Source organism: Meleagris gallopavo, chromosome 14 (assembly GCF_905368555.1).
Source record: "Meleagris gallopavo chromosome 14, MGAL_WU_HG_1.1, whole genome shotgun sequence".
In the NCBI taxonomy this organism is placed as follows: domain Eukaryota; kingdom Metazoa; phylum Chordata; class Aves; order Galliformes; family Phasianidae; genus Meleagris; species Meleagris gallopavo.
Window position 1 is genome coordinate 6,335,090 of NC_139417.1, and position 18,074 is coordinate 6,353,163.

General features: G+C 40.2%; 1 protein-coding gene across 16 annotated transcripts in view; it reads right to left on the reverse strand.

Annotated features, from left to right (window-relative positions):
• Nucleotides 1-18,074, reverse strand: part of WNK2 (WNK lysine deficient protein kinase 2) — a 106,849-nt gene that overhangs the window by 45,126 nt on the left and 43,649 nt on the right. For 15 of the 16 annotated variants that reach the window (XM_085235753.1, XM_085235756.1, XM_085235761.1 and 12 more), the window contains exons 6-10: nucleotides 9,999-10,087; nucleotides 9,148-9,367; nucleotides 6,527-6,815; nucleotides 3,197-3,393; nucleotides 455-607 (exon numbers count right to left, since the gene is read on the reverse strand). In XM_085235753.1, coding sequence (XP_085091879.1) covers nucleotides 455-607; nucleotides 3,197-3,393; nucleotides 6,527-6,815; nucleotides 9,148-9,367; nucleotides 9,999-10,087 — 948 coding nt within the window. Of the gene's footprint in view, nucleotides 1-454; nucleotides 608-3,196; nucleotides 3,394-6,526; nucleotides 6,816-9,147; nucleotides 9,368-9,998; nucleotides 10,088-14,990; nucleotides 15,164-15,678; nucleotides 15,825-18,074 lie in introns of those variants that run through there. The other variant, XM_085235762.1, reaches the window with a different exon arrangement.

The window sequence follows — 18,074 nt, forward strand, 5'->3', positions numbered from 1 at the left end:
CAACTGCAACCTTCACAGCTGTCCCTGCTTGAAAGCTGTGTTGTGTAAACACTGTTAAGGAACAGGACTTTTTGGGGAATTTGATGATACAGTGTGCATTATTTGGAGACAATTCAGAGAGATTCTTTTCTTAGAAGATAAGGAAATTTGATAGTTTCTTCTACTGAATTACAATTAAAAGGCACAAATCAAAAAGCAGCATCCCCAAGTACCTGAAGACAATTGATCCCAACATCAAAGTTGCTTTCTCAACTTTTAGAAATATTTTGAGCACAAGTTGCCAAATAATAAAGTGAAATTAATAAAAGCCTATTACAAAAAAACCACAAAACAACAATGAAATACTATACTGAAAGCAATGTAAATGCTCAAGAACTGAAACTTGTCACAGGTACTGTCTTGAGTAGAGCAGGGACAAGTCGTGGGGTGAAGCCCCTGGGCAGCAGCCCCTCACCTGCTGGCTGGCCAGCACCGGCTGCGACTGCCCCAGCTGCATGGAGGCCACGGTGGTCGGCTGCACCACTGGGAACGTCATCGCTGGCTCCTGGTAGTGCTGGGGCCTCTGGGGCACCACCGCAGGTGGAGCCTGAACCACGGGCAGGGCAGGCTGCAGCAAGGAGAAGGCAACGTTAGGGAAAAGAGAAGGCTTCCTGCTGAAGGAGTCCCTGCAACTGCCAAGAGTATGCATTCCAACTAATGGTCAACTTAATACTTAGGTCAAAACAGAGGAAGAAGACATAATGACAACTTATCTGCAAGGAATGGAAAGATCATTAATCCAAAAAGGTGGAAAAAAGCTGTCATTCCAAAGGCCAATAAGACAACCACACTGCACTGCATTTCGTCTGGAAGCAAGCATGCAAACCAGTAAAACCACTGAAAGCATATACATAGTGACAGAGGATATATCAACAAGCAGCCACTAATGGAGTAAAGCAGTAACTTCACAAAGATTTTCATAATTTCAGAAAGAATCTTCATCTTTGAAAGAAACAGGTAATTTCCTTGAGATGGATGCCAAGAAAATAAATAGAGAAATGAAAAAAATCAAAACCACGAGGGAAATTAAGACAAAAAAAACAGTTGAGGTAAAGCTTGTACCAGTAACAGTTCTGATACTTCAGCTCAGAGTAGGTAAAGATGTTAAAGCTAAGCAGTTTGTCAGACTGATGTTTATAAGCCTGAAACAAAAAAGCTATTTCAGCTCCAGTTCTGAGCTGGTGTTAACTTGATAAATAATCTCCCAGGAAAAAACACAATGATAACTGATCTTTCTAACAAAAATCATCGAATTACGGAAAGCTTCGAGTCAGATTTTTGCCCGTGAATAAAAGTTATTATTCTTCCAAATCTTCCAATAAAGAAAAAGTAATGCATTTATGTCCAAATTAGAGACCTACCAATGAAAAGAATGAATCTGCTCTAAAACAGTATGCTGCACGGCATAACGTAATAATAAAAAAAATCTTTAAAAGATGTGCCTTTAGAGTGCTATATTTAGAGCTAAGTTAATGCTTCATGCGAACAAGAAACGAGGAAGGATGCGTCTCGGCAGAAGTGTGCACATGGGAAAGGTGGTTTCCACAGTGGAGGGATCTGGCTACGGGTTTTTCCTTCAGGTAAATGGAGTCATGTTTCAGTGCATTCACAAAATACTGTTCACAATTTCTTGCAGGCATTTTGGAAAACATAAGGTAAAACCAGGGAAAATGAAGCACTCCCAAAGTATGTTGGGTAAATCTGGATCAAGCAGGAAACAACCACTGGTCCTGGATTTGATTTTTCTTCTCTTAAGGCAAATAGCATGAAACAAAGAATTAACCTACCACATCATTACTGTCATTTTTACTGGGTAGGCTGCTTCCACTGCTCAGGGTAGCTGCAGTCACCCAATTGCTCTTCTCTGCCAGCAGTGTTTTGCCAGTGCAAGCTTCATGACAGGGCTGGAACAGTCCAGGCATGTTGGCTTCTCCATGATCACAGGATTCAAGAGGCGGAATATTTTCTGCAATCCTTGCAGATCTCATGGGAGAAGAACTGGTCTTCTGGCTAATTATGTATTGTAAAGATTCATGTAACAAAGGCAGGTCTAAACTTCTGCCACATGGCCCGCTGGTTTGGGGGAGAGGTTGAGACACTGACTTGTCTGGGATCCGGCTGCACAGGGAGTGAGTGCATTCAACAGGCATCAACACTTTTGACATGTTTTGGTCTTTACCAGACTGAAATAAGCAGGCGAGGCACATCTGACAAGCCTGCTGGAGAAACATCAGCTCAGTGGGGTTTGCTGAGTTCCCAAGTGCCATCAGTGGTGACGTGCCTGCTTCTCCTTCCCTGGTCTGCAGGTCAGAGCTCCCTTCCCTTAACTCCTGGGGACAGGACATCACATCTGGAGCCAAACTCACAACAGAGTCACTGTGGCGACGAAAAGCACATGGAGCATCGCCTGCCACGTGCAGCAAGCGTGGGCTGCAACAGGAATACGGGGCAGCTGCTTCTAAAGGGAACACCGCACTGTGCCTCTCAGTGCCATCACCTGGAGATTTGTGTTCACTCACATTTGTTTGTTCTTTCACCAGTAGTTCCATTAACTGCTTTTGGTCATGGTCACAACAGTGTGAAAGCCTGACTGGGCTACCAGTCCTCGATTTTGGAGCCTCAATAATGGAAGTACTTCGCCGTCTCTGTGCAATATTAAATCCAGAGCCAGAAAGGTAGTGAATGGATGTTTGACCTTTGTCACAATGGAGAGAAACATCACACCCAAGAAGGTCTTGAACAAGTGAAGGAGCAATAATGTGTGGCTATATCGACAATAAATGAAAACAAACAAATGTTCTCAAATTTATACATGAGCTTAAAAGCAGTAAATTAAAAGCTGTAAGAACAGCTACACTGTTACTGCAGCTCAGTGAAAACAGACTGATGAAAAACTCTTTAATTGGGAAAAAAATAAAAAAGACAGCTGCTAGGAAAGCACATCTTAAAAATGGCACAATGAACTACAAGTATGCTGTCTACTCAATGCACATTTTAGATCAACTAGAGACATAAGTACCAAGCAAATATACACTGGTAGGAACAAGCGAGAATTATATAAAGCACGCCCTGCAATCTACACCTACTGAAAACAGCATAAAGCAATCATTAAGTATGATCTAGGCTACAGCACAGCTTCGAGAAGCTTTAGACTTACTGCTGAGGGCTGCTGGTAGTGCCCCAGCTGCGGGAGGCTGTGGGGCAGCGCCTGGCTCTCGCTGAGAGGCGGGCTGTACACCCGTTGGATAGCGGGCGGCACGGCGTCGGGCACAGATGAGTAGATGACGCTTTGCTGGCTGCTCTGCGAGTCTGAATAAACAGTGGACCCCTGACCACTGTCGAATGTGCTGTCAGCTGAAAAAAGAATTACATTTTATTTATTTTTTTTTTATCTTGAGCTCAGCAAGTTAAAGTGTTCAAGTAATGATTTCAGAGCAAGGTCAACATTCGTTTATGTAATTTGCATTTTTACTACCTTAGACCTTTCCATTCTATAAATAAGTTATACAACACAATTGTATTTTCTACAAAGGGCACATACTACTCCTTCTAAGCCAAAACCCAAGAGTAATCCCAATGGATTTCTGTGCACAATGATATTTTAAGCACACTGATATTTCCTTTAAAGGGCGTGCGTATGGTTGATAGCAAGAATTGCAGACTTTCATGGATTTTCTAGGATAAAAGGATAGAAAACTCCCATTGTAATGTTCACAGCAGATTGTGGCATCCTGGAGTCAGTTCTTCTAGAGAGGCACTGATTTTAGCACCTTTCTGATTAGCAGTGTACAAAAATACACAACCCTTTATATGCTTTGCATTCGCTCCTCAAATAACCACCAACACCATACAACAGTACCTTGAGACGAAGAATAGGTAAAATAATTCAATCGGATTAGGGGAAAAACACCATGAAGAAGTCACAGGAAAATGTACTATGGATTTTTTGACTGATGTATGTGACAGAAGGTAAAGCAGCATTATTTAAGCAAGCCTATAACATGATGCCCTGCATTAGGCAGCAGCAGCATTAGGGCAGTTCTCACTGTAAGCAGGCTATGTGGCACTACAAGAACAGATGCTAGAGGAATTATAACCAAAATGCATCCTGATTTTGTTATCTGTAAGTGGAAAGCTTTTAGCCACCTGTGCATAAAAACAAAATCAGAGAATGAAGTGAAACAGCTACCTCAGTTCAGGTTTGTGATCATTTAAAAGGACAATTCAGAGCTCTACCAGTGTTTCTCATGCCAAACTGTTAGCCCAACTAATCAGCAGAATTGCACAACCTGACATTGGGCAAGCATGACATCTTCTATTGCAGAAAAATAAATCTTCTAACTGTACCATTGAGCATTAATGGTTTAAAAATATCTTTTTACGGTGTTTGAAGCCTGTGAAGTGCAGGTGCTCAGTACTTCTTCAGTATAAGCTACCAAATTTTTCAAGAGAATAGCAACAAAAGACAATTGAGAAGGTAGCTGCAAGCATCCAAAAGGCAAAGAGCTTGTAATAGAAATTTAAAACTCAAAAAGAGAACGGTTGCATAGTTAACAAAAAAGGCTTAAGGTACAGATGTGTTTAAATCATCTTTCCACTATAAGAGGTAGGGATTTCTGCAGCATATACGCTTTCACTTTATTACAAACAATTATTCAGGACATCAAAGAAATGAGAAGACTACAACAGCATAGGATTAATTATTATAAAAGCCGTGAATCTCTTAGGTTTTATAAAACAACATGCATTACAGTTCACATTATTAACTTACAGTTTTACATCTGATCTCATATTGTTACTTGAATTGGTAGAAAAGTAATTTAGAGAGCTCTTAGGCACTAAGAAACTGTTGAAGACATTTGATAATACCAAATATTAAAAGCTGAGGAGTAGTAAATAAAGAAAGAAAGTAATATTTACTAAAAAATATTGCTAGTTAACCACCAACAGAACTGCGGGAAGCACAGTGTCATTGCACCATCAGAAATAAGGAATCATAATGATTGTGTTCCTCAAAGGATTAGTATAAAGTAAGTACATTATCTAAAATAAATAAGATCAATATGACTTGAAAATAAGCTTTGTAAATACTCCAATATTCTTGAGAATTATGCAAATACTGCATTTCTCACATCTGGTAAAGATTTGTTTCCTTGTAGAGGCGTGCTTGGTTGTTTTAGTATTCAAAGCAGGCCTTTGTATGGCAATTTATACAATACCTGCATTAAAGCAGCAGCTGTCTCTTTGCTAAAGTAACTTGACTTTAAATATGCTTACACAAAAGTCTGGAACAGTAAAACAAAGCCATTATGATAATAGTTTAGTAGCAAAATACGTACATCAGATTTTAGCCAGAAAAAGTGGCTAGAAAAAAAAAAATCACAAAAATTCAAATATTCTAATCTAAAATTATCTGGCAATATTTCCTTCAAGACGTTTAAAGGTATAAATAAAGATTTCAGAAGCAGGCAGAACCTGACTTGCTAACAAAGACTGATTTTAGGGGACAGACAAGGCTGTTATTTTAGGCAATTATAAACACTACTTCCTCATGCCTTGCTGTTTGCTGGAGACAAGCCTGATGCTCAGAAGTAAAATGAAGAAACACAAGCTCTGCAAGGCCAGGTAGTTCCTTACTCAGAGAAAGAACAAAACCAGTGCTTGGATTTATAACAGGAGGCATTAACCCACCTGTCTTGAAAGAGTGATTATTATTTTCAAACCAGCCACCCTCTGAACAAAGAAGGTAGATCATTGGTTTGAGGCCATCAGTGCAAGCAACTACCTACTCCGATCCTCCATAACATAGACCAAGCTACTTCCTCATTTCAGGTCCACAAGCTCAGGATAAAACAGGGAGCCTGGATGGACAGAGAAAGCACCTGCATGATGACTTAAGAGCCCCAAAAATGTTATCAGCCCACAAGGTCTGATATTGTCAAACCTTGTCCAAGTTATTTCCCACAGAAAAGGGAGATCTTGAGTTACACCACATAACATTCAGAGAGCCTTTTTTCTCTGCTCTAGGTCACTGCACAGAGTCACAAAACCATTATATAAGCCATCAAGAGTAACATGCAAAACTCAAGCAGCTTCAATATCTTCAGCAAGATCTGGCTTTGGATAAACATCCCCACATGGCAAACACCACTTGAAAAAGTGAACAATGAACATCACCAGCCACTGCAACCACCTTGGTGCCTGTTCAAGTTCTGCAATTGTTTCGCACAAACTTAGTAGCAATCTCACCAACTGTTCCATTAAAAAATGTCTTTTCTGCATTTATTGCTACTGAAGAGTTATTTTTAAACAGTGCTTTTTCTTGAAACCCTTTCTTTCAAGCCTTCTGGCTCTTGCCGGATCCACTTGCGGCCTCTGAGCTAACACGCAAAAGCTGCATGGTGTCCAACTGCTGAGCTACATAATTGTTGATTTTCATACTGGGACATTCATTATCATGCGTACACAAAGCAAACTTGAGACTTACATGCAACGGATGTGACGCTGGTGGGCAGGTTTTGCTGGAAGGGATGCTGGTCTGCCTCGGGTTCCTCCGACTCGGACAGGATGTGATGACCGGTGTGGGAAAGGTATGTGACTTGAACCTGCTGTGGATGCGGCGCCTTTGACTTCTCCAAGCACTCAGAATCTCGGCGTTCCTCTGACTGTATTCTAGGCCAAATTCTCTCTCTTCTCCATAGTATTAATGCTACTCTGTCACGTATTGACTTCGCAACTATCTTGAGATCGTTTTCATGAAAAAATCCAGAGTCAATCTATAGAAGAGGCACAAACTTAGCAAGACCATGTGTGCAGAAGCACACGCAGGTTTTACTTGACTCAATTCCTAACAGAAAGCATTACTGTGAAGAAAAACCCAACATACTCATTTCTCACAAGAACAAGAATTCAAGAGCTTGATGGGTTGTTATTTATTCATTTACTGGGAGGGGGGTTCTTTGCTTTTTGGGGGAATTAAAACTTCTTTCCCTAGTGTCTTTAAGAACAAGTAATTTTTATAAGACTTGACTACCTATCTGATTGATTTATTAGCCAGTTAATCTCCCGTGATAAGAGAATAAGCTTAGCTGCAGCTGGTTTGTTTGTTTGTTTTTGTTTTATTACAACTAACAAAGTAGTCAAAAGAAAAAAGCATCTTTGAAAAATGGTATTTCAACAACGCAATTGGAGTAAACCTCATTACCTCTAATCAGAATTTATTGCCTTAACCTTTCTAGCGTACAGAGTTTCCCAAATTGGTGTGCTTGATAACACTGCGAGTCAATATGTTAACAGAATTTAGACTCAAATTAACTTCTAACACAAAGTCAGTATTGACTTACTTTCATAAAAGATTTTGGCTAAACTCAACTCAGACTGCTCACATTTGACTGAAAAGGGGAGCAACATTTCTCAGAATTCAACTCCTCAGAAGATAAGATGGAAAATTTGTTTTCATGCTCTTTGCATGAACTTCCTAGTCAGACTCCTACTCTTTGTGAGCCTAATAATGAGCTGCCAGAGAACTGCATGTTAAAATCTGCATCTCCTGAAAGATGCATATTTGACAAATTTATCTATGTGAAGGAAGTCTAGAAGTTCTCCATTTTGCTCTTGCCCAAAGACTACAGTTTTACAGCTTATATTCTTTTATGTGTAAAATCAAATAGGTACAAAGGAGCTTAAAATACAGTTTTTCAAACGGATGTGGTATTTTCCACTGCCAATGTGTTCAGACTTTACTGATGTTCCTGAACAGAGGATCTGCAAACACTAATGTGTGTGAGTTACTGTATCGATGGACCAGGCAGGTCCAGAGAGCCTTGCATGGCATTAACTGAAGGGAACAGTGGATTTTTCTTTGCAAAGCTTAACAAGAAGGAACTAAAAACCTGGCATATCAGCAAGTTTCTAGACGACTCCTATTCTGACATCTCTACTTAGAGAATGATCAACATTTAATTAAGACATACTATTTTATCATACAACTGACTGTGAAACATGTTAGGTTCCAAAGCCAGGAGCATGTTTCAAGTTTTTTGCCTACACCATTTGGACAAGCTGGAATATCTGACTACTCAAAACCTATCAATAATGATAAATAATTCCCTGCACACAAGAGGTCTCCTGCACTTTTCACTACCATAGCACACAAAGCAGCACCAACTAATGAAAATACATAAATTTGGTGTTTCGCACTTCATTTGGACTAGAAAAAAATATCTACGAATGCTTGTCCCTCTAACAGATTCAAGTTTGAAAGTAATTAATTAATTTGGGAAAGGCTATGGTATCACAGTAGTTAGATATCTTGTAAGCATACTTACACTACAAGAATTATTTCCCATGAAAAACAAGACATCACAAGCAGGGTAAACTACAGAACTTCAGAACTCCAAATACTTGCATAGATATTTACGTATAGATGTAAAATACAACAGTAAGTAACTGTAGTAAAGCAAAACTTTTAAATTAAGTTCTGTAACAATATATTGCTGAAAAAGATATTGGGCCTACTGCAAACAAGTGACAGGATTTTCTCATTATTTTTGGGATACATGAGATGATGACTCCAAGTATGGTAAGGTGATGTTAGCAAAGTGACTGCTTCCTAAGCAGGAGTGTTGATGACAACATCAATAAACAGAATCTCTTGGGATTTAGGATATAATAATAGGAACACATGTGCAAGCACAAGAAAACACAGACCCTTGCCTAAGAGCTTACTTGCTCTTTGTTTTCATGACATTAAAAAACCTAAACTGCATTAAATATATTTCAATAGATTTCAAACAAATGTAAAGAGATCAACAGCTAAGATAAACTAGCAAAAGAATTTTCAAAATATAAGACTAGAAGAGACCTCTTTGGTCCTTAAGTGACTTGCTGTTTTGAAACAGCACTTCATGTATCTGATTCTACATCCTTTTTCAGTTTTTCAGTTTTCCTAGTTTACCCTTTTTCTTCTAGCATTCAATCTCAAGATCAATGCAAACTGCTTAATCTGGAATGGTTTAAACTGAAGTTACTTTACCAGACTTGCTCCTGCTGTCCTTTGAGATTTATGCACTAATTATACATATATTTGTCAGGAGAAGTTTATTTTACCATTTCTTGTGCAACATCATCAGGAGTTTCCTTCTCCAGATCAAAAGTAAACTCAATGGCTCCATTATCTTTGGGTTTTCCTTTCAGTTTCTTAGGATCTTCTACCCAGAGTCTTAAGGCAATAGAGGATTTTCTACCATGGTCTTCTTCTGCAAGTTCCACCCTTACCCCAGTATCTTCAGCAAAAAAGGCATGGCTTAATAAGTCTTTAATTTCATATCTGCAATGGATATAAAGAATAGTCAAACACTGCAAGTCTTAAGGACATTCTGAGGAGCTTGTGACAATATACTGCTATTAGAGGCAAAAATTTACAGTTTTCCTTGTGCTTATCCATAACTAACCTGTATTCTTAGCAGAAAGAGGCAATATTTCTAGTGTTGCTGAGGACTGCTGTGTTTCCTATTTAACAAAGCTTCTTCAATATTCATACATCTTAAACATACTCAGAAATGGAGATTACAGCCTCGCTTAATGTTTCTTGAGTATCTGAGTTTAATGAGTTCTAAAACAAGGTTCCCTCTAGACAGTCACCTGAGGTTCCCAGCAACTGCATTTCTGAAAGTCAAGATATACACAAGCAGACTAGGAGAGACCAGCACAGAAGAGTAGTTTCTAAAATCAAAGCTGAAAACAATTCCACAACTTCACTTTTTTACATAATTCTTCGAACTTGAGAGAAACACAGCAATTGAATTTATTCTATTATCTTCACATTATACGGCAGGAACATAATCATTTATATTTCCATTCTGCTCAGAGGAGACCCAGAGTTTAGATTAAGAACCCACACAGTTCCAAAATCTCTGCATATACATTACTTAAACAAGACTTGATTACGTGATACAAACCTTTCTTCCTTATTTTTGCAAATGCACTCCCCAATTATCTCCTTAATTTCAGGATCTGTAACTTTCTCAAAGCTTGCTGGCTTTATACCCTAAAACAATAGAGGAAAACAATTCAGTTTGAAAAAAATATACATACGATCTATCTTTTAAGTAAGGATGCTTTTATATACTATGTAGTCAATTCAACTACTTTGAAGAAGATAGTTTTAATTTAGTACCACTGCACTTTAAGCACACTGGCTTGTATGTTACTCAGTCTTACATCACACACACGTCCTTTTTCTTTACAAATAACTGCAGACCTTACTTTTGCACCCTGTGGACTCTGAGATCATTACTCAAGAAACAGCCTTACCACTCAAACAACTAAAAAAATAAAGGAGAGTAATTGTGTTTTTCTTCAGATAAGCAGTTTCAAGAATGAGTTCAAAATACCTTCGAAGACCCATGCAGAAGTGCAGATTTCTGTTTCCCATAAATCTCTTGTTTTTCTACATCCCCCAGTACTCTCAATCGCTCCTTTCCCTCCCTCAAAACAATCTGAAACAAAGTAGGTTAGAGGGAGAACATGCCCAACAGCCCTCTGTTGTTCTTGCATTTCCTAAGTACATTGTCTGAATCTTACTGGAAACAAACGGAAGGGCAGGCATAATCTATGAAGAAACACAAACTAATTGCACTTCCATCAAAAGCTAATTTCTTTTTTCCTGGGAATATGGCTCACTTCTAGATTTGGAAGTGTTAGCCTATGAGCGTGTCCTTTCAAGGAAAAAAGCCAACTGTTTTGTCACAGAAGAAAGCTTACAGAAGCAGAACCTCATTCCCCATATAGGGAGATTTGGCTCTATGCAGATGTAAGAAGAACAATTTGTATTTCTTTCAGGTTAGGTTGGGGATGTTTTAAGAAGACAGAGAGGATTAGAAGAAACACATGTACTTGTAGGGTAGTCAAAGGTCACTTCTCTCTACTCTCTAATATTTCAGGACAAATACCTTCATTCAGCAACATCCACCTCAGGGTATTGAGCCTCTTAATTAAAAAAAACACACATCTTACCAACATAAAGAGAGACTGTAGGAGAAGCAGTATGCAAGTACTCAAGCTAAATAACAGCTTATATATCATGTCATCTCTGTACATAAAATCAAAATGTACTGTAAAAATAATTAGCAAGGAGACCTGGGAAGTTAATGGACATGTCTAGCTGTGCATTTTCAAAGCTCAGGCTGATGTTTTCCTCATGTGAGGTTGTGGAGAGGGAAGAAAGGAGGCTCACTTCAGAAAACAGCGGCCACCCCTCTGTGCTCTTGCCCAGCCCAGGCAGGAGGAACTACCAGACACCCACCTTTGGTAACATGCAACTCACTTCCATTCCTTTCAGCAGAAGTATTCATTTACTATGAATACTTTTCATCTCCACATTCAGTTACAGAGAGTAATAGTATTAACACAAGAAGTTATCCTTTTTAATTCTGATGTTCAGCTTAAATTGGAAGCAAAAACTTGTATTTGAAAATCTCATATACAACTACTAAATCAAGGTATGTATGGACAATAGTTCAGACATGAATTTTGAAATAGGTTTTGCAATTAGACCCTATTACTGAAGGACTATTACTTGCAGTGAAATCAATAAGCAGGAAAAAAAAAACAACAAGGAAACATGATTTCCTTTATCTTAATAAAAACAAAATCCAATTAAGCACATGACTGAATGGGATTTAGACATTGAACTCTATTCAAACCCTTTTAAAGTTTCACCCTGAAAGAACAGTAACTGTGATTGTACAGCAGCAGGCAAGGAGGCCTGAAGTCCTGAGAAGTGGACTCTGGGCTCACCTATCCCTGTCTTTATTTAAAAGGATCAGCCCTTACTGAATTTGGTCTTGAAGAAATGTCATGGATGAACTTCAAGGGCTGGTATCTCCCTGTGTGTTTCTGAATATTTGAACATCAGATTTTTTATCTCTTTATTAGCATTCTGTTGCCACTTCAGCCTTAGATTTGAGTTTAAAATCGATTAATCTTAACTTCAGGTCAATCTCTACCTTTGCACTTTAAGGTTCAGAGGAGTAAAATATGTAATTCATGAACTTTGAAAACCTCACAGAATAGCAGCTGGCTCTGCTTCCTGCTACTGTGAGGCACAGAGGTGCTGACATAAGAAACCATTCTGAACAGACTGACTGCCTAAAAAGAACCACTGGCTTAAGCAAACTCAAATCTTGTTTATAAGATGAGGCTTCAATTTTTGTATGTATGTAAACTGCATCAAAATGAGAGCCTTGTCACTACAGCCCAGATTTGCCTAAAACAAGAGTGCACCATAGTGCACCAAGATTATTTCCCAAAAGAGCTCCAGTGCCTGAATTAGAAATGGAAGAAAACAAAATCACCAAAAGAACAGGTAAAGCTCTAGGAGGTGATCTTCTCAGAGGGGGAGGACGTTAAAGAAATCTTTGCAAAGGACAAATCTCAACATATTTTCAGACGCTCCAGTTTGCTATAGGAAGTCACCTAGTTCTTATCTTAATGACACTTACCAGGAAGAATGGATAATAAACATTATAATGTACTAGAGCTTCATGTTTACTGAAAGATATCCCCCAAATGTACAAAGGTATCAATTTAACTGCAGGAAAAGAAAAAAAGAAAACATTACAACTAAGAGGCAGAGACAGCTTCCACCACACTACCTGAGGAGCTTTCAACCCTGTGGAGAAACACACTGCTCCTAGATGTGTGCTCACAGGAGCCTGCCAATTGCTTTTGAAAATGGCAGCATGCCTCATGGGTATTTTGGCACAGCTCAAGCTTATGAGAGGCAAGAACAGTATAAGGCAGGTCACTGTACCTCTTGACTTAATTTTTCCAGAATCCACAAACATCCCTCCATTTAAGTGGTCTGATGAACTCCGACACGGCTAGGATGCAGCAGGGCAGGATGTGTTGGGCAGCTAGGAATTAGGTTTGTCTCAGAACATACTTTTGACAGACATGTGATGGCTGACCCCGATTTTTTACCTTACAAATCCCTTTCCTTCCTACAAATACCATTAAACTTTCCACTTCTTTTGAATCTGCCGAGCACCTAAGCTACAAATAGATGATTAAAACAAACAAGGACAGAAGATGCACAGTGAAGTACCGCACAAAACTGCTTTTCCAAGGTGTTTTCTCAATGCCCATATGCTACAGGATGCTTTAGCTCCTTACTCTTCATTAAAATCTCCAAGGCCATCTCATTGTAATGCTGAAAATCCTCCCTGCAGCACTGTGCCCTGATGCTTACAAGCCTCCCAACAACGGAGGGGGTTGGTGTGAAACACAGGTTTCTAGTTGAAATCAAAGGATCCATCTCATTCATTTATTCAAAAGCCATCTGTCTCTCCTGAGCATTCCCAAGGAAACATGGCACCAAAATTCAAAATATACTGGCTAAGAAAAACTGCACGACTGTCTCAAACAGAAGTAAACTCAACATCCATACCTCTGAAATGGAGGGCTAATTAACTGACATAAAATGGATATGGAGAATTTCATACAAATTGTTTAAATACAAAAAAAAACAAATAAAACCTACCAAGTCCAAGTCTAAGGCTAATCTAAGCAGATTAATTGCAGATCTAAGAAAGTATCTGGAATACACAATTCAGTGATGTTCATAACACTGTCTGATATAGAATTTACCTCATCTCTATAAGCAGTATGTAATCTGCAAATACAGAGAAAACATTTGATACATTTAAAAAGGAAACAATATGAACATTTAATGAGCTAGACAGAACACTGTAGACATTTGAGTTGTTTTCAAGGGTGAGTTTGTGTAGCTAAATCCAACAAGGTAGCCCGAACCCCTAGCAAACACAATTGGTCTACAGTGAATTCTGCAGGACATCAGTGAAAAAACATTGCTCTGGAGCCTCATGGGAAGGTCACAGGCTCTGATGTTTCATCACTAAATATGCCTATTGTCCACATATAAATCTCTTGGCAGAATGATTAAACACGCAAAAAAAAAAAATCTGACTAAGAAAAACCATCAAGTTATGCATGAAAAATGAGATTATGGCATCAGAATGAAGGTCACTGCAAATATGCTGACCAGGAAATCTCTTCAAAATTAACTGTAGTAAACGTGGCCTTGACCTGTTGCTTGAAAAACACGTTACATATATCCTCCTACCACACGTAACTGAAATCAGCCAACAAAAGTTTTACATTTATTATCTCTTGCCTCATTTACTTTGTTGGGTGCAGTGCTGCAGTAAGGCCTAATGAGTACAAGATCTTTAACTGCAATTCCCATTTCTCATCACAGAACTCAAACAAATTTTAGTTCCACTGGCTGTTATTTAGGATGTGACTAAAAAACAAAAAAAATCATCAGAAGAGGACCAGAAGAAGGAGATAATTTAAGCATGTTCATTTACACAGCAGATCTCTGGCTGAAATGGTGGAGGGAATGGCTGTAACAACCATGCTTGCTCGAGCACAGCAACAAGCCCCAACGTACATTTGGGAATCAGCTTGGAAGCGATTGTCGCATCATCCTGGACTATTGTATACTTTCAGTTGCACATATACAAATAAAAGAGTGGAAAATTAAAGGAGCAATTGAACTATGAATCTACAGGCAGGGAGAATAAAAGGCGAGTGAAGTAAGAAGTATAATGACCTTTCAATATAAATATGTGTAATGTTTAATATCTTACAATAATAATATTTACAAAAGGTATCTGTTTCCTATATCAATATGGGTTACCAACATATATGACTTTATAAAAGCTATGACTCCAGATGTCCCTTGCAACCTATTAGCACGTACAAATTTGACGCAGTGTTAGGACGCAGAGTGCAAGTGATTGCAGATCCGAGCTAATGCACTGAGCGTGGGATGCGGAGGGAATGTGTGCCCCAGTGCAATCCAAGTCAGGTTGGAACAGGCAGAAGAACAAAGGAGTTATTGTACTTTTGTTGCAAGCAATCACCTGCATGATTCTAATATCAGCAAGCAATGCCATCAGCACCACCGGTGGTTGCCACTGAGATAGGCTGGTTTAGCAATAGGGATCAGTATATTAGAGAGTTTTCTTCCCGGATGTCCGATGACACCACTGTGACACTCAGCCCAAGGCAGGAACAGAGTTTTGTATTTTATATTCTAGAAAGAAAAGCATCAAGAAACAAATGTAAAAAATGTTTGCTGTTCAGTCTCGGTTTAACAGAAAAAATAACGTTTACATTCCTGGTGCAAAGAAGTTTCATCAAAAACAAAGTACATCTCCCACTGGGGAGCTGTGATACACACAGCATTCAGAAGCACTTCACTGCTGACCCTGCCCATGTGAGAATCTCAGCAACCCCTTCCGCCCTAGTGAGAAGCTCAAACCTTGGGTAATCCTGGGAATAAATCTGTGTAATTCAGCCTCTCGATTTTCATCTAAGCTCTACTTCTATATCAATGCCAGTAAAGGGAACAGCACGACAATGGCTACCCATGAGAAGTGCTTGTAAAATTCTCCCTCCAGGTGGTCCCCAGCCCAGCAGAGCGGGCAGAGCCAACTGCTCTGTGACAGCTCAGGCCATGGGCACAGCATGCTCCCCACACCCAGGTTTCTGCATCTGAGCACAGAGGCAGTGTCCCCCAGGCCCAGCAGCGAGCTGTGGCTGACTCACATGGCTCCAAGCGGGGTCCCCGTCTGCCTCCAGCTCTTCTGCAGGCACAGCTTCTGGCAGAAGCTGCTGAGCCCCCAGAGCTGCTCCCTCTGGGACAAAGGACCTTCTGTGGGGCTCTGCTGCTCCTCTCGCACCCTTGCCTCAGAGGTCCTCCCCCTGCTCCTCCTCCATATCTGACAGTCCATGCAGCTCATGGCATGTGACAGGGCATTTTCCTCTCCACAGGGAGAGGTTAACTCTTTCCTTGTAATGGCAGCAATGTCATTTTGTCCACCAAAGGAATCCTGAGGCCTCTGCTCCAGTTGCTCTCATCTTGAGCTCAGCAGAAAAGAGCAGTACCAGTGTCTGCACCCAACACATGCAGCTTTGTCCTATTAGTCAGATCTAAAACACCTCTCTTACAAGCCAAGTGACCTTTTAAAACTTATCCACAACAAACATTTTCTCTCTCTCTTAAGTTGCAAGGATAAGACCACTCTTACGAAGTTATAACTTACATATAACTCTCTGCTGTGTAAAGGCTATTGCCACAGAAAATGAGTTGGCTCAGACTTTCCTAAGAGTTTAAAAATGACTACTTAGGTCTGCAAATTGAAACATAGTATCTAATTAGGAATCCTCTGATTAATCCTTATTCTTTGCCATCTTGGATATTGTTTTGATAAATGAGGCTTATGAAGACTTAATCACCAATATTCCAGATGGCTAAGAGTTGTACACAAAGCTTTTCTAAGAATGCGGAGCAACAGAAGACACCTACATTGTTTGTGGCTCTAATCCCCTATGTGCATGTACAGGTGAGCTTAACATGAGCCAACCACTAACAAATTTGGCATGCTGCTCACAAATCTCTGCCCACTGCAGCAGATAACACCAAACTCTCCTCAGAAGAACCATTACTAGAATGATCAGTCCTAAAGGGCACTCACTGCTACATTCAGGAGATGAGGCCCCCATGACCTACAGTCAGAATACTGTTCTACTGTCACCACGTGAAGCACCAAAGCATACGGAGATCTTTCCTCAGATATACACAAAGATGGCATTTAGAGCAGATTCTAAAGGACCACATACCTAAATTAAGCCAACAAGCCATGGTGCCAAACAAAATGAACTTTTCCTTGTAGGGGAGGAGTGAGCAGAACAGAAATACAATACAAGCAGCTATCCTCATAAGGATTCAGGCAAGCAACTGCACCAAGCCATCAGCTGTATTTCACTTCTTTGAAAATATGCAGCATTCATTTCCAGCCAGCTCATACTGCAGAGCAGGGGGGCTTGCAGTCAGCAAACCTGATGACCCATCTTTCCCTCATTCCCTTCCCTACAGGGTTGGCCCAATCATTAGTGCAGGAGCTAGCAGTGAAGTTAACTGCACTGCAGAGCAACTTCTGATGTCTTTTTCACCTCCCTCTCTCAGTAGCAGTGGGTTGAAATCAGCACTCTAAGAAGGATTAAAGTAGCCAAAATCAGGGCTGCAGTCCATTGGGAAAGATTCAGCTTTGCCAAGATACAAATGTCAGCTTGCAACAATTTACATAGAAATGAGATAAAGCTGTTTCACTCTTCAGATGCATCTTTCTGCTTTCAGCACGTCGTGACATCTCTTTCATTTCCAGCAGGGACACCCTCCTGTTTCTTGTGATAGTGACTTAAACTTTTAAACAGACTCCTGAATCATTTGCATCCTCCCTCTCCTGTCAGGTTAGTAATATCACAGCTGGTTAGCACAGCAATCCACAACAAGAGCACCAGATTCCGTCTTGATTAACATCTTCATCAGTGACCTGGATGAAGGGACAGAATGCACCCTCAGGAAGTTTGCTGGCAACACAAAGCTGAGAGGAGTGGCTGACACACCAGACAGGTGTGCTGCCAGTCAGCAAGACCTGGATAGGCTGAGAGCTGAGCAGAGGAAACTTATGAGCTTCAACAAGGGCAAGTGCAGAGTCCTACACCTGGGGAGGAACAACCACAGTCATAGTACAGATTAGGGGCTGACCTACTGGACAGGAGTTCTGCGGAGAAAGACCTAACTGTTCCAGTGGACAATAGGTTGACCATGAACCAGCAATCTGCCCTTGTATCCAAGAAAGCCAATGGTATCCTGGGGTGCATTAAAAAGATCGTGGCCAGCAGGTCAAGGAAGGTGATCCTGCCCATCTACTTTGCCCTGGTGAGGCCCCATCTGGAGTACTGGGTCCAGTTCTAGGCTGCTGAGTGTGTCCAGTGGAGGGCATCTCCCACATGAGGAAAGGCTGAGAAATCTGGGCTTGTTCAGCCTGGAGGAGAGAAGGCTGAAAGGCATCACAGTGCTTATCTACAAGGCAGAAGCCAATTGCACTGGACCAGGCTCACTTTGGTGGTACCCAGCAATAGGACAAGGAACAATGGGC